Consider the following 25,813-nt stretch of genomic DNA (forward strand, 5'->3'; position numbering starts at 1 on the left):
TGCTGCCCGCCGAACTGTGAGGCACCAAGATGCATGGATGGAGGCGATATCAGCCCACTGGCAATGGTCAATGTGGCAGGCACCAAGAGATTTCTTTAAGCAGTCCTTGTACCTCTTCTTTGGTGCCAGTGGAGAGCTCGCCATAGACATGATCTTGGGAAACCGATGGTCCTCCATTCTGGAGACGTGACCCACCCAGCGCAGTTGGGTCTTCAGCAGCATGGATTCGATGCTTGCGGACTCTGCCAGCTCGAGTACTTCGATGTTGGTGATGAAGTCATTCCAATTAATATTGAGGATGGAGCAGAGACAGCGCTGATGGAAGAGTTAGTTTTTGAATGCTGGAAGGAAACCGCAGCAGTACAAGAAAATCCATGCAGACTTAGGGAGAACTTAAGACTCCTTACAGATAGTACAGGATTTGAACGCGGGTCACTGGTGCTGAAATAGCATTCCGCTTACCACTAAACTAACTAACAGAATGCATGATATTCCAATTGACCTCTTGAAAGGAATGTTAAGACTTTTATTTTAAAATAAATGAATACAAATGAATATCATGGGCACAGCCAGCCCTTCCCACAAATTCTTGCACTCAGCACATTGTGGCAAGTCTGGAGTCACTTTATCCCTGAGCCAGTCAGAACGGCTGATTTCCTTCCCTGAAGTTTTAATGACTATTTGGCAATTTCATGGTCACCGATACTAAGAAAAGATTTTTATTCCAGATTAATTTTCTGAGTCTATTACATTTTGCAGCTGCTCTCTGAGATAGCCTGTGGGTCATTATTAATAGCCTCTCGATTGCTAGCCATTACATTTATCCACGTGTAGCCATTCTCCTTTGTGAATGTCCACTCAATGGTGTGCGGTGATACAGTGGCTCAATGATAGTACTACTGCCTCATAGCTCAGTGAGCCAGATTTAATCCTTACCTTGAGTACTGTGGAATTCAGATCCTTTCTTCCAAGGTTAAAATGTTACTTGCTTAAGAATGTTTTATGTGAGGGTTGGGAATGTTTAAAGGAGATGTTTGGGGCAAGTTTTGTACACCGAGAGCAATAAGTGTCTGAACCAGCCTCTGAAGGTAGTAGAGAAAGCAGATATAATAGCAGCATTTAAGATGCTTATAAAAATACATGAAACAGAGCGATATATATCATGCACAAGCAGTAGAGTTTTAGTTTAATTGAACATGATATTTGGCACAGGCAAAGTTGAATCAAATGCCTGTTCCTGTGCTTCTATGTTCTATGGAGGCACTGAGTAAGTGGTAATGTTTGATGATCAGATGAACTGAGAGCCTACCGTTCTTTATTGAAACCACTTTTTGACAAGTTGAATCACCTAGTGGTGCTCCTTCTGTCTGCATAAAGATAGACCCCAAAAAGAGATGTTTTCAAGGTGGTCTCAAGTCAATAATTTGGACTCTATTCAAAAATATAGTTGAGGATCTGAATGATTACACCAGGGACATTACAGAGCTATTGACGAGTGTGCCCCCACCAAATCATTCAGGGTTTTCCCCAACAGAAGCTCAGGATGAACAATCAAATATGGATCTTGTTGAAAGCCAGACCTCAGACATTAAAGTCCAGAGAGCCAAAACTCTACACAAGTAGCAAGTATGACTCCTGGACAAAGTGGAGATTCCAGACAAGAATTGAAATAGAGAAAGATACCCCAAAGCTGTGGCAGTGCCCTAAACGACATAAATTGCGACAAAACTAAATCAACTGCAGCATGACACAGCAAGATGAATTCAACGCTTTATATGTCCAATTTGACTGCCAGAACAAGGAAAAAAGACTGCATTCCCCCCATGTCCCCTGATGATCCTTTACTGTCAGTATCTGAGGATGACATGCAGGGTGCCTTCAGGAAAATGAATTCAATGAAAGCATCCAGTCCAGATGGAATACCCACCCTAGTACTGAAAACCTGTTCTGACAAACATCAATTAATTTACGGATCTCTTCAACATCTCTCTCTACCAGTGCATGGTACCTACCTCTTTCAAACAGGCCTCAATCGTACCAGTGGCAATGAAAAGTGTAGTAACCTGTCTAAATAACTACCGACCAGTGGCACTCACATCCACACTGATCTGTTCCAATTTGCCTGCTGCAGCAACAGATGTACGGCAGATGTTGTCTCACTGGCTTAACTCAAAACCCTGGAACACCTGGACAGCAAAGATGCATATATCAGGATGGATGTTTTTGACCACAGTTTAGCATTCAACACATCACCTCCTCAAAACTGATCAGCAAACTCCAAATCCAAGGCTTTAATATCCCACTATGTAATTAGATCCTGGATTTCCTCACCTCAAGACCCCGATGAATGATCAATTAGTAAGAACATCTCCTCCAAAATTTCCATCAGTACTGGAGCACCACAGGTTGCCTAATTATCCCCTGCTTTACTCACTTTAGACCTTTGACTGTGTAGCTTGGTATGACAACAACAACACTGACAGATTTTCTGATGATACTTAGGTTGTATAAAAAGGGGTGCTGAGTTAGCATTCAGGAGGGAGATTGAAAACTTGGCTGAATGGTGTAAAGCTGCAACCTTGCACTCAATGTCACCAAAACTAAGGAACTGATTGTGGATGTTAGGAAGATAAGACCAGAAGTGTATGAATCAGTGATCAGAGGTGGAGAGAGTGAGCAAATTTAGATTCCTGGGGGTTTCTCTCTCGGAGGACCGTTCTCGACTTAATACAGATTAATGTTATTGTGAAGAAAGCACATCAGTGACTCAACTTCCTCGGGAGTTTGTGAAGGTTTGGTATGACATCAGAAACCATTGCAAATTTTCACATATATGTAGTGGAAAGTGTGCTAATAGGCTACATCATGGCTTTATATGGAAGCACCAACATCTCTGAGTGGAAAGCCTTGCAAAAGGAATGGACATAGCCCAGTACTTCCCCTGCAAAACTCTTCCCACCATTGAGAAAATCTACATGGAACACTACTGTCAGAGAGCAACAGCAATCATCAAGAATATACACCACCCAGAATATGCTCTGTTCTTGCTGCTGCCATTAGGAAAGTGTTATAAGTGGACCTCTAGGTGGGGAGTTCTTTGGTGAGAGTGACCACACCTCCCTGAGCTTTACCATAGCTATGGATTAAGATAAAGCAGATAACATGGGAAAGTGTTTAATTGGGGAAAGGCTAATTATGATGGGATGAGTCAGGAATTAGCAAGAGTAAATTGGAAACAAATGTTCAAGGGTGAAAGCACGGAATTGATGTGGAGGTAGTTTCGGGACCACTTGTTGGGCTCAGGATAGGTTTCTTCCTTTGGGACAGGGGAAAGATGATAGGAAAAGGGAACCATGATTGATGAAGTAAATGAGGAAGTCAAGAGGAAGAAGGAAGCATACATTAGATAATCGGAAGCAGGAAACCAGAAAGCCTCATGAGAAGTATACGACAGCCAGGAAAGAGCTTAAGAAAGGATTTAGGAGAGCTCAAAGGGATCATGAGAAGACCTTGGCCATGTAGGATCAAGGAGAGCCCCAGGGTGTTCTATGTGTATGTAAAGAACAGAAGGATGACAAGAATGAAAGTGGAGCCACTAAAGAATAAAGGAGCCAACATATGTCTGGAGGCAGAGGAGGTCCTAAATGAATACTTTGCTTCAGTATTCACAAGAGAAAAGGACCTTGATCAGGGAAAGTTGAAATAGAATAGGCTGTGTGCTGGACAATGTGGAGGTTAAGGAAGAAGTGTTGGATCTTCTTAAACACATCAAAATTGATGTCCCCAGGGCTGAACACGATAAACCCAAATTTGTTGTGGGAAGTGACAGAAGAGATAGCTGGAGCAGTAGCTATGATCTCTGTGTCCATAGGGGAAGTGGCAGAGGATTGGAGAATGGAAAATATAGTCCCCTTGTTTAAAAATGGTAATAGGGAGTATCCTGGCAATTATAGAATGATGAGTCTTGCATCAGCAGTGTCAAACTATTGGAGAGGATTCTTAAGGATAGGATCTATAGCATTTGGAGAAGTACAGTCTACCCAAGGATAGTCAGCATAGCTTTGTGAAGGGAAGGTCGTGCCTCATGAGACTAATTGAGATTTTTGAGGAGGTAACAAAAGAAATTGATGAGGGTAGGGTGGTAGATGTGATCTACATGGATTTTAGTAAGGCATTTGACAAGGTCCACCATGAGAGACTCATTCAGAAAGTCATGAGGCATGGGATCCATGGAACTTTGGCTGTGTGAATTAAAAAATTGGCTTGCAGGTAGAAAGTTGAGAGTAGTAGTGGAAGGAAAGTATTCTTCCTGGAGGTCAGTGACTAGTGGAGAACCACACAGATTTGTTCTGGGACCCCTGCTCTTCATGACTTTTATAACTGAATGAAATAAAGGGGTGGAATAATGGGTTTGGCGATTGGAGTTGATACAAAGGTTGGAGGAGTTGTGGATTGAGTGGAAGGTTGTCAAAGGTTACCAGATGATATAGGTAGATGGGTGGAAAAATGAGAGATGGAGTTCAATCCGGACAAGTGTGAGGTGATGCATTTTGGAAGGACAAATCATAAGACTGAGTGCAGGGTTTTATGGTCAGTTACTTAAGTGTGGATGAACAGAGGGGCCTTTGGATCCAAATCCATACATCCCTCAAGGTCGCTGCATAGGTTGATAGTTAAGAAGGCCTATGGGATGCTGGGCTTTATTAATAGGGGGACTGAATTCAAGAACAGAGAGATCATGTTGCAACTATACAAATCTCTGGTGAAACACACAGAGTATTGTGTTCAGTTCTGGTCACCTTATTATAGGAAGGATGTGGAAGCTATGGAGAGAGTGTCGAGGAGATTTACCAGGTTGTTGCCTAGATTGCTGGGACTTTTCTCTTTGGAGCATAGAAGGATGAGAGGAAACTTAATAGAGTTCGACAAGATTATGAGAGGCATAGATAGGGTGCACACCCAGAAAATGTTTCCCAAGCCAGGAATGGCAAACATCAGAGGATGTGTGTACAAAGTGAAAGGAGGGAAGTTTAGGGAAGACATCAGGGGTATTTTTTTTTACACAGAGAGTTGTGGGTGCTAGGAATGCCTTGCCAGGGATGGTGGTGGAGGCTGAAATATTAGGGGCATTTAAGAGATTCTTAGATGGACACATGGATGGAAGAAAATAGAGGGTTACGAGGGAGGGAGGGTTTAGTACGTTTTTTAAGGGATATTCTTGTCGGCATAATATCAAGGGCTGAAAGGTCTGAAATTTGCTGTAGTGTTTCATGTTCCATGTTCTAAGACTCGCACCACCAGATTCAGATACAGTTGCTACTCCTCCACCATCAAGAAACTCAAACAGAGACTCAGTTAACTACTCTGAACATTTTTTTTATTCCTGAATATTTATTTTTTTCTTCTGCATTCCACAGTCAGTTTGTTTCCATTTCTCTCTTTTTACATGTATAGTTTCTTTGAATAACAATTTTTTTTTTGCAGTACAAGTAGAGCAGGGAGTGGTATGTGCCTGGAACACATCATCTGCAGTTTTGATGGAGACTGGTACAATATAAGGTGATAAGTAGAAATTCTGCCTTGCCTGCAGGGAAAAAAAAATCTCAGGATTGTATGTTCTCTGAAAATAAATCTGAAATTTGACTTTGAAAAAATTAGAAAAGCCTTTGGGAATCAACACTGTCTTTAGATAGGTTCCTGATACTTCTACTCAGTCTATTAAAAAGCTTGGTTCTTCTTCGAAGAAACAGAGGTGATTTAATGGAGGTATATAAAGTTATGAGAGGCATAGCTGATGGAGATGCCCAGCACTTTTTTTCCTGGATTGCAAGGTCAACATCAAAGGACATCAGTTTCAGGTGAATGGAGAAAAATTTAGGGGAATGATGGGTGCCTGGAACACATCTCCCAGAGTGCTGATGGAGGCTGGATATTTAATAGACTCTTAGATGCAAGAAAAATGGATGGCGATAGATAGCAGTGAGGCTGCAAAAAATGTGATTGTTGTGGAGCAGGTGTAAATATATAGTTGGCACCGCATCATGGGCTGAAGGCTCTGTGCTGTGATGTTTTGTTCTGTGTTCTTGACAATGAGGCCTTTTTATGTTTTCTTCTCCCTCTCTATGTCTGATTGGCAGCACATTTTGGAAGTCGCACCCCTCCTACTTATGTAGTGCAAGCAATGGCTAAACTAATTTGCACCTTCAACGTGGATTTTTTAACAAATGAATTAAAAAAAAATGAAATTAGCACTCAATGCACAATCCCTCCAGCACATCAGAAATACAGCCTCAATGTTTGCATGCTGCAAGTTTCATGTTCCAGTCACCATGGAATGAAACAACATCACCGAGTCAAGCCTTCACAGGCTTCTTGAACCTGTGCTTTCTTTGACAAACCAAGTCTAATCCACTTAAATATAGAATGCATGTCATGCATTCATTCACCTGAGGGAAAACCCAACAATTTATGTTGACAGCCTGCCAGAATAAAGTTCCCAATATCCATCTGCATGTCTATTTCTTTTCTGCAAGTTTTTGATTATCTCTCCTTAAACCTTCATTCCACTCTCCTCACTTGGGTTGAAACAAATTCTGACGATGGGTTTCAACCCAAGAACATTCTGCTTTAGAGAGACAAACTGAATCCTCAGACATTTTGTATGTTCTCAGAGGTATCAGAGAGAGAGAGAGAGAGAGAGAGAGAGAGAGAGAGAGAGAGAGAGAGAGAGAGAGAGAGTGAGGGAGGGGGAGAGAGAGTAGATGCTGCATGCTAAACATTTGCTTCTTTGAATTTATAGCTGCCTGATCAGCTTTAAGGATTGAATATAAACTACCTGGACTCAGGACAAAAAACACGAGACAGATTCAGCAGAATGTACAATCACATTTTTTTTTACATTGAAAATTATTTTTAACAGAACAGAGATTAAGATAAACAAAAACATCTGCTAATGCACGATACACCAAAGTGCAGGAAAGGCTCAGCAGGTCATGGCGCATCCACAGGAAGCAAAAGGCAGTCCACATTTCAGACCTTTTTCAGGAGTGCTGAAAATTAGTCAGACACCCGAATGAACAGGTGGGGTTGGGGAGGGGGGAGTGTGAAGGTAAAGGGGGAGGAGAAAGGTGAGGAACACAGGCAAACAGGTGGATGCAGGTGGGAGATGAGAAGAGAAAGAGGCTGAGCATTGTTGGGGAGGAGAAAGAGAGTAGCTCTCTGATAGGAAAAGGAAGGGAAATGGGTGGGGAGCTGGAGGAAGGAAGTCAGAGGGATAGGGAAAGTGCAAGACCATGAGAAGGGGTTAGCAGAAGATGGAGAAGTCGATATTGATGCTGTCTGGTTGGAGACTGCCAAGATGGCATATAAAGTGTTGTTCCTTCAACGTGCAGGTGGCCTCAAAATGGCAGTACATGAGGCCATGGACAGATTTGCCAGTGTGGCAGTGGGATGTGGAATTCAAGTCATTGGCCACGGGGAGATAGTTGCTGTTGCAGCAAACAGAGTGAAGGTGCTCAACAAAGTGATCTCCCAGTCTGCATCCAGTTTAGGATAATCAAGTGTTTGATGTGGAAGATGATGGGATGGTAGGTGAGGACAAGGGGAATCCTGTCCTTGCTGGATCTGTGAGTGGGATAGTGGGGGGTTGGCAGTGGGAGGGGGCCAGGACAAATGTGCGGGAAACAATGGAGATGTGGGTAAGGGCTGCAGAGAGGAAACTAAGTTTCTGAAGAACGATATCATTTCAGATGTCCTGGAACAGAAATCCTCTTCCTGGATGAGGTACAATGGAGATGGAGGAATTGAGAGAAAGGAATAGAATCGTTGCAGGAGACTTATAGTCAAGGTAACAGTAGTGCATTTATGAAAGATGTCTGTTGATATTTTGTTTCCTGAAATGGAAGTGAAGGGACAGTTTGAAAGAGTAATTTTAAAATACAAAGAGCTGAAGAAAAATATTTCCTGTGACTAATGATGGGCTGATCTTAAACAAAGGGGGCATAAACAAAAGATACTGTATTAAGATTTAGAATAGTGAGAAGGAGAATGAATTACCTTTTAGAATTAGGTTTTGAAGGAAGAACAATGTCAGTCTTTATTTGAAATTGGATTCTGAATTTAATAATTTAGCTCTGACAAATTCATTGCTTTCTTTCATTGAAGATTTGGCATTTTTACTGATTTACAAGAGTTTTGTATAAGAACCTCATGGGTAGGAAATCCTGCAATGCAGCACAGAAAGTGAGGCAGTTCTGGAGAGTACAACACGTTGAAGGCATTGGTTTATTTTTCTTAATCAGGTCTCACCTCAAGGAAATTCCTCAAAATTCCAAGGCTTAGATGTTCTGGAAAGAGCCACATCACAGGGTGATGGAATCCAAGAGCCATTACAAAAGAAAGTAAAAACCGTAGTTTCAAGAATTTTATAAAACAGAAAATGTGGGAACAATCAGCAGCTTACAAAGTGCAGTCAATTAAATTAAATTGATACAATTAAATGAAATAAAAAAGAAAGTAAAAAAAAAACCTCAAAATGAAGCTGAAACAAACAAATCGTTTGCACTATGTCCCACTTTGATCACATTCATTTCCCTGCTGGGACGGATTGCTACAGAACCCATATTTTGAATGGGGCGGGGGGAACTAATCAATCAGTGTGCCAATCTATTTAAACTAAGGTTCCCACACCTTAACGAATGTGTCATGTTTCTTCCTTAGATTGGACATGATTTTTCCAGGGGAAAGCAACAAGGTGGGGGGGTGACGGGAGGTGGGGGGGAGGGAATAAATACAGACTCTGTATGTTATATGAATGTTAAACAAGATTACAGGTACACGATCCTTTATCCGGAACCCTTGGGGGACAGTGTGTTCCGAAATTCGGATTTTTCCAGATTTCGGAAAGCCCACCCAAATTGTGCTGCTGTATCCACCCTCACCCCCTTCCAGTCGCCCAGCTGCCTCCCCTAATTGTAGTCCCTCGGCTGCCCGGCTGCCTTCCCCAACTGCTGGTCCCTCGGCCACCCAGCAGTCTCCCCCGGCTGCCGATCCCTCGGCCGCCCAGCAGTCTCCCCTGACTGCCCGGAAGCATCCCCGACCACTGGTCCCTTAGCCGCCTCCCTCAACCACCAGTTCCTTGGCTGCCTCCCCCAACCGCTAGTCCTCTGGCCGCCTCCCCCAACCGCCGGTCCCCACTTGCCGGATTTTGGAGCTTTCCAGATTTTAGATGACTGGATAAAGGATCGTGTACATGTATGTAGTTTGTTTGAATTTTACGAATGTCAGAATTTGCAGAGACAGATTGGCGTTGATGTCGGTTGCACAGGTGCGGCTTAACCTGCTGAGCATTCTAGCATTTTTATTTGAATTTATTTCCAGGAAGGAGAAATGTAATTTCAGGTTAGACACATTTTGCTCAGGGTTTTGTGAAAAGTCGAACTAAGAAATTGAATGTCTGCATTTTTGTGAATATTTTGATAAGACTGGCTACAATTTGACCAGAAAAGACTCATGCATCAGCCTTGAAGCTCATGCCTGACAGAACTTTTGAGTGCAAAGGAAGGTCTGGAAACTGATCATGTTAAACACTATTGCATGTGAAAAGCAAGAATAAATACGGTTTGGCTGCACTTCTCGGCCACACGCATTCCTGGGAACCGCATTACAGGAATGATGTGAATGATGGAAAAGGGTACAGAAGAGACTTACCAGTATGATAAGAGGCAATGAGCTGCAAGGAGGGTTTGGTAAAACTCTAGAGCATCAGAGGCTGAGGAGAGACCTGATGGAAGTCTCTATCAGACAATAGATGGGGAGAAAGTCAGAATCTTTCTCCGCAGGGTAAAGGTTTCAAACATGAGAAGACATGGATTCAACATGAGGGGGATGAGTGAAAGTTTGAAAGAGGTGTGTGTAGCATATTTATTTGCACAGAGAGGGCAAGTGGAGGGTCCAGGCTGTCAGTAAGTGGTGGATACAGATGCAAGAGCATCTTCTAAATAAACATTTTAATATGCAGGGTAAAGAGGGATATGTATCATGTGCAAGCAGCAGAGATTTAGCACAATTTGGACATCATATGCACCTCAGACATTGTGGGCTGAAGGGCTTGTTTCTGCGCTTTGCTGTACTACACTCTACATGGAAGTTGAAACTGACTGCTTTTCTCCTAAATTTTGCCAAATGACAAAGCTAGTCAGAAAGTAAATGGGGCTGGGAAGATTCCCCAGATTTGTTCATGGATAAGCTCCAAATCAGGAAACTTCTAAGCCAAGCACACTCTTCTGCTCAGAAGGGTGTTCATTAGGGGACACCTGCAAAATGCTGCTGACTGATATCCTCATATGGTACCTGCCCTCCACGGAATTGCCCAGTGCACAGGAAAGTTGCACAGCCCTGCACACCAACTCTTTGGAAGAAATGACATCACTCCATGTGCTCCAGTTTCCTCCCATCCTTTAAAACCGTATGGTATTTTTGGGGGTAAAGGCTTGTGCGCTGGAAGTGCCTGTTACAGAGCTGCATCTCTAAATTTAAAAACTTTAAATATTGAATTAGTGTAGATGGATAGTTAATGATTGACAGGGACTCATTGATTCAAAGGGCCTATATCTTTGCTGTCTCTCTTTGTGACGTAATTCCATGTGCACAAAGAAACACACAAAGTATGGATGCTAGTATCTTGAGCAGTGAGCTGCTGGAGGAGCTAAATGGCAGCATCCATGTGTATAAAACCTCAGTCAATGTTTAGGGTTGGGACACTTCATTGAGACCAAAGTTTTAAAAAAATTAGTGACATCACATATATGAAGGGGGAAAGAAGCAAGACAGGGGCCAGGTGGTGCTATTGGACGGAAGTGCAGGAGAAACCCAAAGGGGATTGGTACAGTGCCCATAGAAAGCAAATAGGTACATGGCGTTACCTAAAATTAGAAAAAAAAAATTCATGCCATTAGGAAGAAAATGATACCTTATTCCTCAAGGTCTATTTCTACCCATGGATATGGCCTGATCCAATGAATTCATCATGTTTTCAGATGCATATAAGTGACTTTATGGATTGGGATGGGGGATAGGTGGAACACAGTTACTTTTTCCCCACTGTTCTGCTTGCTTTATTAAATGAACTAAGATTGATACATTTACATTAAAATGAAGCCAAAATATATCTGAGATCTTCAACAAACATGTTACGAATTAAAACAGAATGCCAAACCAAAGAGAACCAATGTTATAGCCGTGGTACTTGCTTTATGAATATTGTTAATCTGTCATTATAATGAGAAATAAATTATTATATCAAGGTCCCTCTGCCTCCTTTTCTCCAGCTTCTCATCCCTTTCTCTTCCCTCTGTTTTCAGAGAGTTACCCCCATTGCTATCATTTCTCAGCTTTTTTCATTCTGCCCTCCCACCTGTATCCTGTTAGCTTGTGTTCCCCTGCCTGTAACTTCCAGCCTCCTCTCCTTTCTTCCTCCCTCTCCCCGCACCTTTTTATTCAGTTTCCTGTATGGTTTTGGTCAGAATTATTGGTTGCTCTTTACTTCCCATGGATGCTGAGTGACCTACTGAGTTTCTCAAGCACATTTAAGTATTACACATATTAAATAAAGATTTATTCATTAATAATGTGCACTTAATCTTAAGTTGAATTATTACGTTTGGCATTTTTCTCCTTTATGGACACAATTTTAACAACAAAAAAACTTCAAAAAATGAAAACCAAAATAACAGAATATTAATAATGAGTGAGATGTTCAATATAAAAGAGCATATGAATGTGGGAAAGTGGAAAGGAGATGAAGTTTAGACCATTGTTCATGTTCAAGATAAACTCCAGTAGAGACAGGTTATCCTTTACTTCGTATGGATGCTGTATGACCTGCTGAGTTTCTCCAGAATGTTTGTGTGTTGCAAAGCAAATAAAGTACCTCTTTAAATCACTTTGGGAATGAGGCTGCTGTTGTTACACACTCTCTCTCTTTCTCGCTTTGGCTTGGCTTCGCGGACGAAGATTTATGGAGGGGTAATGTCCACGTCAGCTGCAGGCTCGTTTGTGGCTGACAAGTCCGATGCGGGACAGGCAGACACGGTTGCAGCGGTTGCAAGGGAAAATTGGTTGGTTGGGGTTGGGTGTTGGGTTTTTCCTCCTTTGTCTTTTGTCAGTGAGGTGGGCTCTGCGGTCTTCTTCAAAGAAGGTTGCTGCCCGCCAAACTGTGAGGTGCCAAGATGCACGGTTTGAGGCGATATCAACCCAATGGCAGTGGTCAACGTGGCAGGCACCAAGAGATTTCTTTAGGCAGTCCTTGTACCTCTTTGGTGCACCTCGGTCTCGTTGGCCAGTGGAGAGCTCGCCAAAGAACACGATCTTGGGAAGGCGATGGTCCTCCATTCCGGAGATGTGACCTACCCAGCGCAGTTGGATCTTCAGCAGTGTGGATTCGATGCTGTCGGCCTCTGCCATCTCGAGTACTTCGATGTTGGAGATGAAGTCGCTCCAATGAATGTTGAGGATGGACCGGAGACAACGCTGGTGGAAGCGTTCTAGGAGCCATAGGTGATGCCGATAGAGGACCCATGATTTGGAGCCAAACAGGAGTGTGGGTATAACAACGGCTCTGTATACGCTAATCTTTGTGAGGTTTTTCAGTTGGTTGTTTTTCCAGACTCTTTTGTGTAGTCTTCCAAAGGTGCTACACACTAAGCTGCCACAAAAGATCATGACCAGATATTTCATTTTGATGATGTTGATTGAGAGATAGTTAAGAGTGAGTAGACTGGCGATATTTTCCTTGCACATTTTCAGAACAAAACTGTATAACTGACACAGCCTCAGATTAACATTTGATCAAAAAGCCAGTACTCCCACATGGTGCCACTTCCTCATATCTCCATGGACATTGCTCTCATATCTCAAGAACAGGAACCAATTCACAAAGCTTTGACTTAAAGGTAAGAATTTTATTCACACCAAAATGACTAGACCATGACCAGAACTGAGGCACACGTCCAAGATCAAAACTCTACAGGGGCAGAAATTTGAATTTTATTCAAATACAATATAACACAGTTAGTGTAGCAGTTAGTGCAACGCTATTACAGTGCCAGGGAGCCAGGTTTGAATCCAGAACTGTCTGTAAGGAGTTTGTACATTCTTCCTGTTTCTGTATGGGTTTCCTCTGGGTTCTCCAGTTTCACCACCCTTCAAAAATATGTGGGGATTGTAGGTTAATTTGGATATTTGGGTGGCACTGGCTGTGGACCAGAAGGGCCTGGTACCGAACAGTTTGTTTAAATTTAACAATTTTTTTTAATTAAAAAAATTTAAAATTTAACACAGAATGAAAGATCGTTTACTTTTTTTTGCTCTTCTGTAATCTAATATGATTTTGGTTTTAAGATGCATGGACAATTGTGGCAAGCAACAAGAGTTGCTGTGCAAATGATGCAATTCATTCTCCATGAATGAATGAGCTGAAGTAGGGAGATATGCAAACTGCAATATCAAGAATAATAATTATGTTTGAGAAAATATCTAAAATTAAAGGTTGAAAAGTCGAGACATTGAAGATGCATGAGAAAGTGTAGACTAAAAGCAGAATTAAATTCACAGATGGGACAGCTGAGTTAGGAACTGGAAGAGTGGAGATGTGCCAGTATCAAGTAGTGAGGATGGTGGGCTGAAGTGTGAAACTATTTTAGCATCATCTGGGCTCTGATACCTCATGTGAATAGAATAAAGAAAGAAGTGGAAGGGTCTGAGGTTGGAAATATTAACCCATTGACTGATTCTTCTGTCAATAACAGCATCTATTGTGAATGACTTTGACAGCTCCCAAGCAACAACCGAGGAACCACACACCTGTCTTGACTGATGGGATGGCAGTGGAGACGGTTAGTATCTTCAAGTTCCTGAGAGTCCACATATCGAAGTAACTCTTCTGGAACCAACGTATCAAGGCAACTGTGAAGGAGGCACACAAATGTATCAAATTTCTGAGAAATCTAAGATTGGCATACTGTTGCATACTCTGTCAAACCTCTACAGGATGCTGTGTAAAATATACTGACTGGTGGCATCATGGCTTGGTTTGGTAATTCCATTGTTCAGGAATGCAGAAGGCTGCAGAAGATGGCAAATATAGCCAAGTCCATCACGGGCTCCTAGTCCCATTCGTTGAAGACATCTCTGCAAAGCGAAGTCTTAAGAAGGCAGCCAATATCAGAAAGGACCCGTTTGCCCTGGTTACAACCTCTTCTCACTGTCACCATTTGCAAGAAGGTGCAGAAGAATGAAGGCCAGCACCTCTTAGTTCAAGAACAGGTATTTTTTTTTATGGCAATCAGACTCTTGAACCTCCTCTTACTACTTTGAACATAAACTACCTCTCTGCACTATTGAAACGCCACCGTTTTTCTTGCAATTCTGTAATTATGAATATTTATATCTATTTATCTGGTAAATTTATTACATTCCATATTAATAAAATAAAAGGTTAAAGACTCCTTTTACTGTCACGTAACAATATATTAAAAATGTAATATACATGATATACTTCAACGTCTGCCATCAAGCAAACAAAGAGTCACCATCAGCATTGCCCAGCACCCCTAACAATGGGAGAAAGAGAAGCAAAAGAAAGTCCCTTTGGAGTTGTCCATGGATTTGCCTCCAGTCCTCTCATAGCCTCTGCAACTAAATAGACTCCAGTAGAAATCATCGACAACCCAAGCTCCAGATCCAAACCTCCAATATCATCAGGAAGTCTTCTCCACCTAAGACCCTTTGGGAGTCATTCTTGTTCGCAGCACTCTCAAATCCAGACTCCAATATCTACTTCTCATAAGCTAGTCTCCCACAGCCTGTCTGGGGTCCTCAACTGCAAGTCACCAGCAGCCTGCAGCTTGTGTGAGTCTTTGACCGCTGCAGAGCCCCTTGCTGGTCCACTGTCATGGACACTATCTTATAGAGTCATCTCCAATGCTTCCCCTCAATGGAGCATGCTTCCCTATTTCTGGTGCCCTGTGCCAGTCCGCTGCTCCCCCAGAGTCTGCAACTCTTTGTGGTATGCTGCCCAGCATAGGTACCATCATCCTGGACACAGACCCCATGGTTGCAGGACTTATTTTCAACAGCTCCTTTAACAAGACGTTTAAAATCTGTACAGAGCCCTCACAATGGCATCAGGCAATAGGATCCTGCAGAGCAGTGCTGTGTCTCTGCTCCCTGCTCCCCTGGGTCTGATGCTGTCGTTACAGAGGCTCTGGCTGAACCGTTCATTTTTTCATGTTTATGCTTCAAGTACATGTTTGGCTGTAGCAATTAAAATTTTTGGTGCATATATACATTGTACTTATGTGTATAAACTTAATGATCAACTCAGTATCATAATTTCTGCTCTTCCCTATTTTTGATTGGAATTTCTCTCTTTCTTTACGTTACCTTCACCTTTCAAAGTACATATAATTTGAGATTCTGCTCCCTGGGCCAGTATTTTCCATACAAGCAGTGCACTAAATGATAATGAAGCCCAAGAGGATTTTATGTAATTTTCACAACCTTGCAGAGCATTCACCTCCTGGGTTAACAATGAACAAAAAGAGCACACTAATGATAAAGCAACTGATGTCTGCTCCCAACGTTTCAATAACTATCATCTCAAAGTTCTGCTTCTGAGAATCACTGGATAATTATACCAGAAAGTAGGAGCAGAAGTAGGCCACTCAGTCCCTCAAACCTGGCCCTCCATTCAATATGATTTAAACCAGGCCTCATCTCCTCTTCTGTGCCAGGGTAGAAGAGGCTAAATCTAGAGAGTACCATTTTATGGTGAGAGGAGAAAGATTTAAAAAGGGACCCGTGGGGAAACTTTTTCACACAGAAGGTGGTGGGCATATGGATTGAGCGGCCAGAGGAAGTGGTAAAGGTGAGCACAATTATGACAGTTAAGAGACATTTGGAGAGGTATCTGTATACGGAACCAGGCCAAACCTGGAAATGGGACTCACCCACACAGCAAACTGGGTTGGCATGGATGAATTGGGTTGAAGGGTCTGTTTCTATGTTTATAGTTTAATGATAAGCACATTGCATTCAATTCCCTCATCTTTTGAAAATGTACCTCTCTATCTCTTGAAACACCTAATAATCTAGCATCCATATCCCTCTGGGTTACAGAGTCCCAGAAATTCCCATCCTCTGCAGTTTTGAATGACTTGTTACAATGACCTTTCCCACAAGGAAAAACATCTTGACATGCACCACCTTATGGCCGCTAAACATTAACTAAACCAACTCAAAATTATATGATTTACCTTTGCACAAGCAGCACAAAAGGAAGAGAGCCAATTAGTTAATCGGCAGTTCTCATTCAACATCAAGATCTAAGTAAAACGTTGAATACTTGCAGTAAGTCACTTTTCTTACCAATCGTCTCTAGCACTTTCTAAATGTTAATTGAAATTCAAAGTTCCCATCAAAACACTAGGGTAAATGGGTTGCAAAGTTCTACTGCTTTTGCAAAATATTGTGGCCTCTGTCAACTTGACCAGTGAAGTTTGATGGAATACATATTTTAAAGTTTCTTTTTGGTGAAGAACTTGCAGATACTCCTGGGATGAATTGAACTCACATTTAAAATGGAGCAAACAATGAGCTGCTGGAGGAGCTCATCTGGTCAGGCAGTGTCCCTGGGCAGAAATGTTGAGGTCAGTTAATGTTTCAATGAGCAGTCCCACCCCAAAATGTTGACCATATCTTCTCATAGATGCTGCCTGGCCCATTTATTTCCTTCAGCATCTCATTTGCTCAGGATTCCTATATAGTATATGTTACTAAGATTTAAAACTATTTGCAAGAGAAAATGTTAAGATCAATCATGTCCACCCACCCTTTTGTTCCATTCTCTTCTTCCCCTGCTGGATTCATCTGCACTCTCCTCCCAAACCCATTACCTTCATCTGGTCCTAAGCAAGAAACTTGCAGATGCTGGGGTCAATGGTATACAAGTTTCCACGTGGTCTCTCTTTCTACCACCATTCTCATGATCAGATTCCAGTACTGGCAGCCTTCCTCGTTCAATCACCACTCCCCTCTGTATGACTCATCTTCCTCCACTGTACCCATTCATTTTTCATTCCTCTCTCTCCCTTTGTCTGGCATCTCCCAACCTACTGCTTCTGTCCACCATACTTCGCCACACCCTGGTTCACCAATCCGACATGGGCCCCTGTCCTGCCCCTCCCAACCTGTCCACTTTGCATTGGTTTCTCTCTCTGCTTTCCCAGTCTTGATGGAGCATTTTTATCGTATCCATGAGCAAATCTAAAAGATTTTGTTAATGTTCCTATTGTACCATCTTACATCACAAATCCAGCAATGCATTCCAGGCACTCACTGCTCTGTGAGTACTAAAAAGAATGCCTTATATTCTCAGATATTGAAGCCATGATAAAGGTATCTGCAGCCAATTACAGAAACACTTTTGCATTGGAATACCTTGGAGATCAAGGTAGAATTATGGAGCTACTCTCTCTAGTTAGCTCAGCTGAAAGGGCTGCCTGTGGTCAATAACCAAGGTGTGATACTTTCCAGCAGTAACCAGCAGCAGTTTTTAATGACTTTTTAACAGTTCCAAGGAATGACAGACCACTGACTGTTCATTCTATTTATGTGTCAGGTTTTTGAGGTGATCTGGAAATATTTTTTTGAAATAGACATTCTCTTATTAAAATAAAGATTTACATCTTATTACAAACTCAATTAGAATTGAGGCTGCTCATTTCTGCTCAAGCATCCCTGTTGCCTGTGTTGTTTATGGTGCTTTTGATGTCTTGTAGTTAAATACCCTGCCTTTTTCAAATGTAAAGCGTTAAGTGAATTCAACACATGTAGCTTTGAAAATAATTAACTCTGTAAAATAAGATCTTGTTGCTTAGGAAATAAAATATTTTAAGATAAATTTGCCAACATGCAAATGTGCAATTTTCCAATCACTGATGAATACAATTTAAGTAAGTAAATCGTAGGCGTTTTATATCAATTGTCTCATTTTCTTTTCATTGTGTTTTCATGGGCATTAAATTTTAATGTTTTCTTAGAACTTAAGTGTTTCTGTGTGGTGAACTGTCTGTCATGAATTATTATTGTGAGATTTGTTGCTCATTAGTCAGTTGTCCTTTCGAGGAGGTGGTCAATCCCAATCCAGGAATGTTCAATTACTCATGACAATAATATGGAAGTTAGATATTTCCAGGACATTCTTTGAGTAAAGAAAAGTCAATCATAAAAGAAATTACTGATGTTGGTAATCTCATGTAAAAATGCTGGAACCACTCAGGGGAAACCAGCAATCATGGGGCAAGCAGCACAATTATTTTTTTTTAACTGCAGGCATGTAATGACAAAACTTGCTGTTACACGGGCAGTCTGAAAAGGAAAATGCAGGAATTTTTAGTCAATTCCTGCACCGTGATTTATCCTGCAGGACCCCTACTACTTTTCGGAAAAGCTTGCAGTCTAAATCGCACTGCAAAACTCACCTAACGAATTCAACATCCAGCTGATGACTCAGGCCACATTGCTCCATGTAAAGGCACCAGAACTAACGCCCACAGGAACTTAAGCCTTGCAGTGTAACTGACCACAAGGTAGGTAATTATGTTAATTTATGATAAATTTTTCACAGATTTTTCCAACCTTGCTGTCTAAAAAACACGAATGTTTCAGGTGGACGATCCTTCATTAAAATCACCTTGCTTTCTGAAGAAGGTTTTCAGCCCCAAATGTTAATTTTGTTTATTCATTCAAAGAAACAATGAGCTATCTCACATTAAATTGCTCAGGAAGAACCTGGAGGTGAAGATCTTCCAATATTATTACTAATCTCACCCTTTTTACATGATAAGAATTGGTGAAAAAGAAACTGATGGCTTGGTTTGGAAGAAAAGAGAGGAGTATGGCAGGTATAATCAACGTGGAGCAAATTAAGTGCTTGAGGAGTAGAGAAAATGCAAGAAAAACCTCAATAAAGAAATCAGGAAGGCTAAAAGGAGACATGAAGTTGCTTTGGCAGACAATGTGAAAGGTTTCTTTCTACAGGTATATTAAGAGCAAAAGTATGGTAAGGGACAAAATTGATCCTCTTGAAGATCAGAGTGGTTAGCTTTGCATGGGAAAAAAAGAGATGGGGAGATTTTTTTTTCATTTGCTTCATGGGAAGTAAGATAAACAAGCAGTGAGGTTGGAACCTGTACAAATTAAAGAGGAGGAGGTGCTTGCTACCTAAAAACAAATAAGGGTGGATAAATCCCCAGGGCCTGAAAAGATATTCCTTCAAACCTAGAGGGAAATTTCAGGGGCTCTGGCAGAAATATTTAAAATTACCTTAGCCACGGGTGTGGAGCCATAGGATTGGAGGGTAGCTCATGTTGTTCCATTGTTTAAAAAGGGGCTCCAAAAGAAACTCCAGAAATTAAAGGCCGATGAGTCTAACATCAATTGTAGGTAAATTAATGTAAGGTGTTCTAAGAGATCAGATATTCAATTATTTGGAAAGCCAGGGACTGATTAGGGATAGTCAACATGGCTTTGTGCATGGTAGGCTGTGTTTAAGAAATCTTATTGTGTTTTTTGAAGAAGTTACCAGGAAAGATACAAAGGAAAGGCTGTAAATATTGTCAAAGTGGACTTTAGTAAGGAATTTGACAAGGTTCCACATGGGAGGTTAGTCAGGAAGGTTCAGACACTATGTATTCATGATGAAGTAATGAACTGGATTCGACAATGGCAGAATGGGAGAAGCCAGAGAATAGTGGTAGGTGACTGCTTCTCAGACTGGAGTCCTGTGACTAGTAGATTTCTCAGGTATCTGTGCTGGGACCATTGATGTTTTTCATCTATATCAATGATCTAGATGATAATGTGGTAAATTAGATCAGCAAGTTTTCAGATGACACTAAGATTGGAGGTGCTGTGTATAGCAAAGAAGGTTTTCAATGCTTGGGGTAAAAAATTGAGGATGGAGTTTAATGCAGACAAGCGTGAGGTGTTGCATTTTGGAAGGACAAGCCATGAAAGGGCATACACGGTAAATGGTAGGGCACTGAGGAGTGCAGTAGAACAGAGGGATCTGGGAATACAGTTAGATAATTCCCTGATAATGGCGTAACAGGGATAGGATTGTAAAAAGAGCTTTTGGCATAGTTGCCTTCATAAATCAAAGTATTGAGTATAGGATCTGTGATGATATGGTAAAGTTATAAAAGGCTACCAGAAAGATATCAAGAAGATAGAAAGAGTATAGCGAAAATTTATTAGGATGTTGCTTGGATTTCAGGAATGAATTACAGGGAACAGTTAAACAGGTTAGGACTTTATTCCCTGGAGCGTAGAAGAATGAGGGGAGTATTGATAGAGGTTTTTAAAATTATGAGGGGAATAGTGTAAATGTAGGTAGGCTTTTTCCACTGAGAGCAGATGAGATACAAACCAGAGGACATGGGTTTAAAGGGGAAATGTTTAGGGGAACATGAGGGGGAGCTTCTTCACACAGAGAGTGGTGGGAGTGTGGAATGAGCTGCAAGCTGAAGTAGTGAATGTGGGCTCAATTTTAATATTTAAGAAGAATTTGGATGGGAGAAGTATGGAGGGCTATGGACTGGATGCAGGTCAGTGGGACCAGGAAGAAAAATGGTTTGGCACAGACTAGAAGGGCTGAGGTGTCTTGTTTCTGTGCTGTCATATTCTAGGGTTCATGGTGAGTTGTTGGCACTTTACAACAAAATGAGCATTTGTTAGTAGCTCAGGGAGGGTCTCCTCTTTCTGACATTTCTTGAAGTGACCAGTTTTCACTTTTTTATTGAATGTATGAAATATTAGTTGATATTTTGACTCAGTGCAAATGAATGGACAGCAATAATTTTCCAGGAAAGAATGCTGGCAAAGAATATATGCATTTTCATATGCTTACTCCCTCCTGCTTCCAGGTGGTAATTACCACAGGTTAGAGAAAGGTTGTCAAGGAAAGAGGTATAGGTGCCACAAGACCTGTTCTACCAGGTTCAGAAACAGTTGCTACCCTTCCAGCATCAGACTCCTGAGCAACACACTCAATCAGAGACTCAGGGGGCATAGCAAGATGGCATAGAAGAAAAACATGTATTGTACCTTTCCCCAGCTGGATCATTAAATACCCAGTTTTTAAAAAGCATAAAAGTGGTTAAAAATAATATTTACAGTTGTTTAAATAACAGGGATTTATGATGGCATCCAATGAGAAAAAATTTAAACTTCAGCTTCAGAAAAATCTACCATATAAAAGTGCGGAAGAATTGAGTCCTACCTGCCTAGCTGAATCCACAGAGTTGTCGTTGGGAGTCTCCAAGCTTCAGAGGACTCCAGCCCGTTTGAGTCTGACTCCTGCACCGATCCTGCCTCTGCAAGATGGCGCCGACACATTAGTGAGCTCGGCTGTTGCCGACCCGCATTCATGTGAAGTCATGTGCACTGGCGACATGGCTGATAGGGGACCCGCAAACCCACGACCTTGCTGGGCAGCCCAGTGGCGCGCAGTGTATTGTCGGAGGATGCTCCTGCGCATCCAACGGCTTTGCCTGGCCTGCGTGGGGCATCGCGGGTCCAAGAACTGCTGGATAAAATGTGGGCTGTGGGGGAGCTCGAACGCTGGCATCCCAAAGAGGTCGGGGTGCTGGTGTTAGGTGTCCAGACCCGCAGCCATTCAGCCATAGGACCTACGATGGCTGAGGAAGAAGAGGAACTTACCTTATTGGAATTTGTCCAGGAGGAGGAGCTTGCAGTTAAAGGAGGTGGATCTCAAAAAGTGGAAGTGGAATCTGGAATGGATTCAGTGTTTACTGTTTTGGAACAGATTGCTTGTCAATTTGGCATAATATGTCAAAACAAATATCAGCTCAGGTGAATCAAGTATTTATGGAGATGAAAATAAAAATGAATACCTTGTGTGATGAAATGTCAACTATGAAACAGGAAATGACTGTAGTTAAAAGTGATATGAAAGATGTATAAAATCAGCTCATACTGTGCAAGATAACTTTAAGAAAATTGAAACAGTCTTTTCTGAGTGTCAAACTCAGGTAGAACGTAATAGAGAAAAAAATGGGAAAAGTGGAAGGTTCTTTTGTAGATTAGGGGTATCAAAAAAGAGATTTAATGAAGAAGATTGATTCATTGGAAAATCAAAGTAGAAGGAATAATGTGAAAATAGTTGGTCTTCCAGAGGACATTGAAGGTGTTGACCCTATAAAATTTTTTAACCATTGGATCCCAGAGGTGCTGGGTAAAGAGCTTTTTCCTGAAGGTTTGGAATTGGATCGGGCTCATAGAGCTCTGAGAAGAAAACCACTTCCAGGACAAACACCATGAGCATTCTTGGTTCGTTGTTAAAATATCAAGATAGAGAAATGATTTTACGTATGGATGTACAGAACACACGGCACAATCAGTCTCCGTTAATGGTTCAAAATAACAGAGTGTTGTTTTATGCCGATTTGAGCCAAGAGGTTATTAGAAGACAATGAGAATTTATTATGGCCAAAGCTGTTTTGTGGCGAACAGGCTACAAGTTTGCTTTTCATTATCCTGCAATTTTGAAGGTTTTATATGGAAATTTTCAATCTCAATTTTTTGAGAATGATCATGATGCTTTGGTTTTTACTAAGAAAGGAAGAAGTGTTGACACAAAGTCTTCTTGATGTTAAATATCCAGAGCAGTCGTTGGGCTTGGAATCATTGGGCTGAATATATGGACTATATTCTATTGTGTTTGATTAAATAATAAATATGTACATGGCTGCAGGTGGGGGGTGGATGACATTGAAAACTTTGATAGTCATCTGCCACTAGTGGGTTTACCACACGCAGAGTTTTAGGGTATTACTACCTTTGGGTGTTTTTTTTTTGTATTTTTCTGTTTTTTTTTAGGGATTTTTTCTTGGAAGAATTATAGAGGGGAGCATTATTTGATAGTGTGTAAATATATTAGTAGTTAAAAAAATGTCTAAATAGAATTTTGCAACTTTTAATGTTCAGGGGTTAAATAATCCAATTAGGAGAAAGAGAATATTGGCTTATATAAAAAAAATGAAAATTGATATTGCTCTTTTACAAAAACCACATTTGACTGAAAAAGAACATTTGAAGTTAAAAAGAAATTGGGTTGGTCATGTTTTTTTCTTCTTCCTTTAAGGCAAGAGGAGAAGCGATTTTGATTCATAAAAAATTACCAATTGAATTGAAATCTTCAGAGAGGTATGCTGGCAGAGTATTAAGGTTGAACTGTAATTTTTTTTTTCCTGAATCTTGGACTTTGCTGAATCTTTATGCCTCTAATATAGATGATGAGCGGTTTATTTCAGAAGTTTTTTATTGTTAACTCAAGCTAATGAAAATGTTTTAGTTGGAGGTGATTTTAACTGTGTTTTGGACCCTTTATTGGATAGAAATCCAAAAAGTATAAGGAAATCAAAGATGGCAACACAAATTAAAGTGTTAATGAAAGATTTAAATTTGGTGGATATTTAGAGAAAAGTTAATCCTACAGAGAAAGATTTTTCTTTTTATTCTTCACAACATGAATCATTTTGTGGAATTGATTTATTTTTGGTGTCACCACATTTACAAGGTAGAGTATTAAGAGCTGAATATAAAATTAGTTATATCAGATAATTCATTGTTACTTTTTTCTCGTGAAAGTTCAGAGGTAGTATGTCCTTTGTTTAGATGGAGGTTTAATACAATGTCATTGAAAAAAAACAGAGTTTGTCACTTTTGTTAAAGAGCATATTTCTTTATTATTGACCGAGAATGTTAATTCTGTGGATAGTCATTTTGTAATATGGGATGCATTAAAAGCTTATTTGAGGGGGCAGATTATTAGTTATTCTACAAAAATTAAGAAACAATATATGCAGAATGTTTAGAATTAGAAAATAAGATTACTTTGTTACAGAAAGATTTTCAGAAGGATGTAACAGAAGATAAAAAAAACTTGCATTAGCGAGGATGAAATTACATTATAATACTTTACAAACTTCTCAGTTTGAGTGCTTAATTAATCAATCTAAACAACGTTATTATGAGTTGGGGGAAAGAGCTCATGAGGTACTTGCTTGGCAATTAAATGCTGTTAAGAAGAATTTAAAAGTTACTTACATACCTCAGGAAATTAATGACCAGTTTTATTCATTTTATTTGAAATTATATACTTCTGAGGGGAAACAGGATAATGGTTCTATTGATTCTTACTTATCTAAATTAAAGTTACTGGTATTAGATGGAAATGATGTTCAGGAATTGGAATCTCCATTTACAAATTTTGAAATTAAGGAAGCTATTCAGGAAATGCCTAATGGAAAGTCCCCAGGGGATGATGGATTCCCTATGGAATTTTATAAACTCTTTTATGATGATTTTTCTAATGTATTTTGAGAAATGTTGAATCAAGTTACTGAACATCAGAAGTTACCAGAATCATGTTCAAGTGCTTTAATAACTGTCATTCCAAAAAAAGATAGAGATCCATTAAAAGTGTCTTCATATAGAGCTATTTCTTTATTAAATGTAGATTATAAAATTATAGCAAAAGTACTAGCTAATAGACTTGCTAAATATTTACCAAAATTGGTACATATTGATCAAACAGGTTTTATTAAGAATATAAATGCATCAGACAATAAATTTCGATTAATTACTTTGGTCAACGCATATCGAAAGCAATCTAACCAACCAATCTAATGGTTGCATTAGATGCAGAAAAAGCTTTTGATAGGGTTGAGTGGGATTTTTTTATTCACAGTGTTAGAGAAATTTAAATTTGGCAGCTACACCACATGCTATATTAATCTCAGTATCGTCTTTCCAAGTACTAGCAACACATTTACGTGCTACTGATATTACCAAACATACAAAAGCAATTTGAATTTTATCCAATCCCATTTCCCTTAACGAATACAAATATCCCAACAAGAAAATTGTTGGATCTAACGGTAATATAAAATTATATAATTTCTCCAAAACTACTTTAATTCCTTGCCAAAATGATTGAACTTTAACACATTTTCTGATCCTGTGGCACGTTGGTCTCAGATATTGCAGTTCCCTAGAAACTAGATTTATACAGGTCATTGCTTCTCTCTCCTGTAAATAACACATTTTTTCAAACTCTTCCTGAATTTGGAAGAATAGAGTATTGACATATTGCTTCTTTGATTTCAAGATGTGGGAAGGGTATTTGATAAGCACTGTTGGTAAAGAACCAAATTTGTTTAGATGAAGAGAGAACAGGACAGAATAACAAAAGAAACTGCATTGATATTGAGGTTGTACACACTGCACAGAGATATTTCATCCCTCTGCATGACTATATTCATCCTTTCTGGCCTTAGATATTTTCTGCAATGTTGAAGCATTTGCAAAATCTTAATGTTGCTTTTCAGAAATTTCACTCCAGTTGGAAGAAAGGTTCACTGGCAGAAATCTGCTCCATTTAAACTTCATGTGGAATATTCTCTGATGTACAAATAAAAATAATATTTTATTAAATAATGCTGAAAATAATATCCAGGGAGGGGTATTGCTGAGAAGCACATTTATACACTGTGTCAGTGGTGAAGCAGAAATTCTCTCTGTCAGAAAGAAAATATGGGAGACAAGGACTTATTAATATGATTGTGAAGGTAACATTACTGACCCTTGAAACATTGATGACAAAGCTCCTGCACCCAATCATCCATAAAGGACACATGCAACAAGCAATGTAACATGAATTTTTTTTTGC

The 25,813-nt window shown here is 40.3% G+C and overlaps 1 protein-coding gene across 8 annotated transcripts in view; it reads right to left on the reverse strand.

Moving 5' to 3' along the window:
• The window catches only part of astn1 (astrotactin 1), a 2,519,376-nt gene that overhangs the window by 1,872,662 nt on the left and 620,901 nt on the right, over positions 1 to 25,813 (reverse strand). For 6 of the 8 annotated variants that reach the window (XM_069937468.1, XM_069937469.1, XM_069937467.1 and 3 more), the window contains exon 2: positions 13,861 to 13,962. The exons of the other annotated variants lie outside the window; for them this stretch is intronic. In XM_069937468.1, coding sequence (XP_069793569.1) covers positions 13,861 to 13,962 — 102 coding nt within the window. The remainder of the gene's footprint in view (positions 1 to 13,860; positions 13,963 to 25,813) is intronic. 8 annotated transcript variants of the gene reach the window in all.

This window comes from Narcine bancroftii, chromosome 5, assembly GCF_036971445.1.
Source record: "Narcine bancroftii isolate sNarBan1 chromosome 5, sNarBan1.hap1, whole genome shotgun sequence".
NCBI lineage: Eukaryota > Metazoa > Chordata > Chondrichthyes > Torpediniformes > Narcinidae > Narcine > Narcine bancroftii.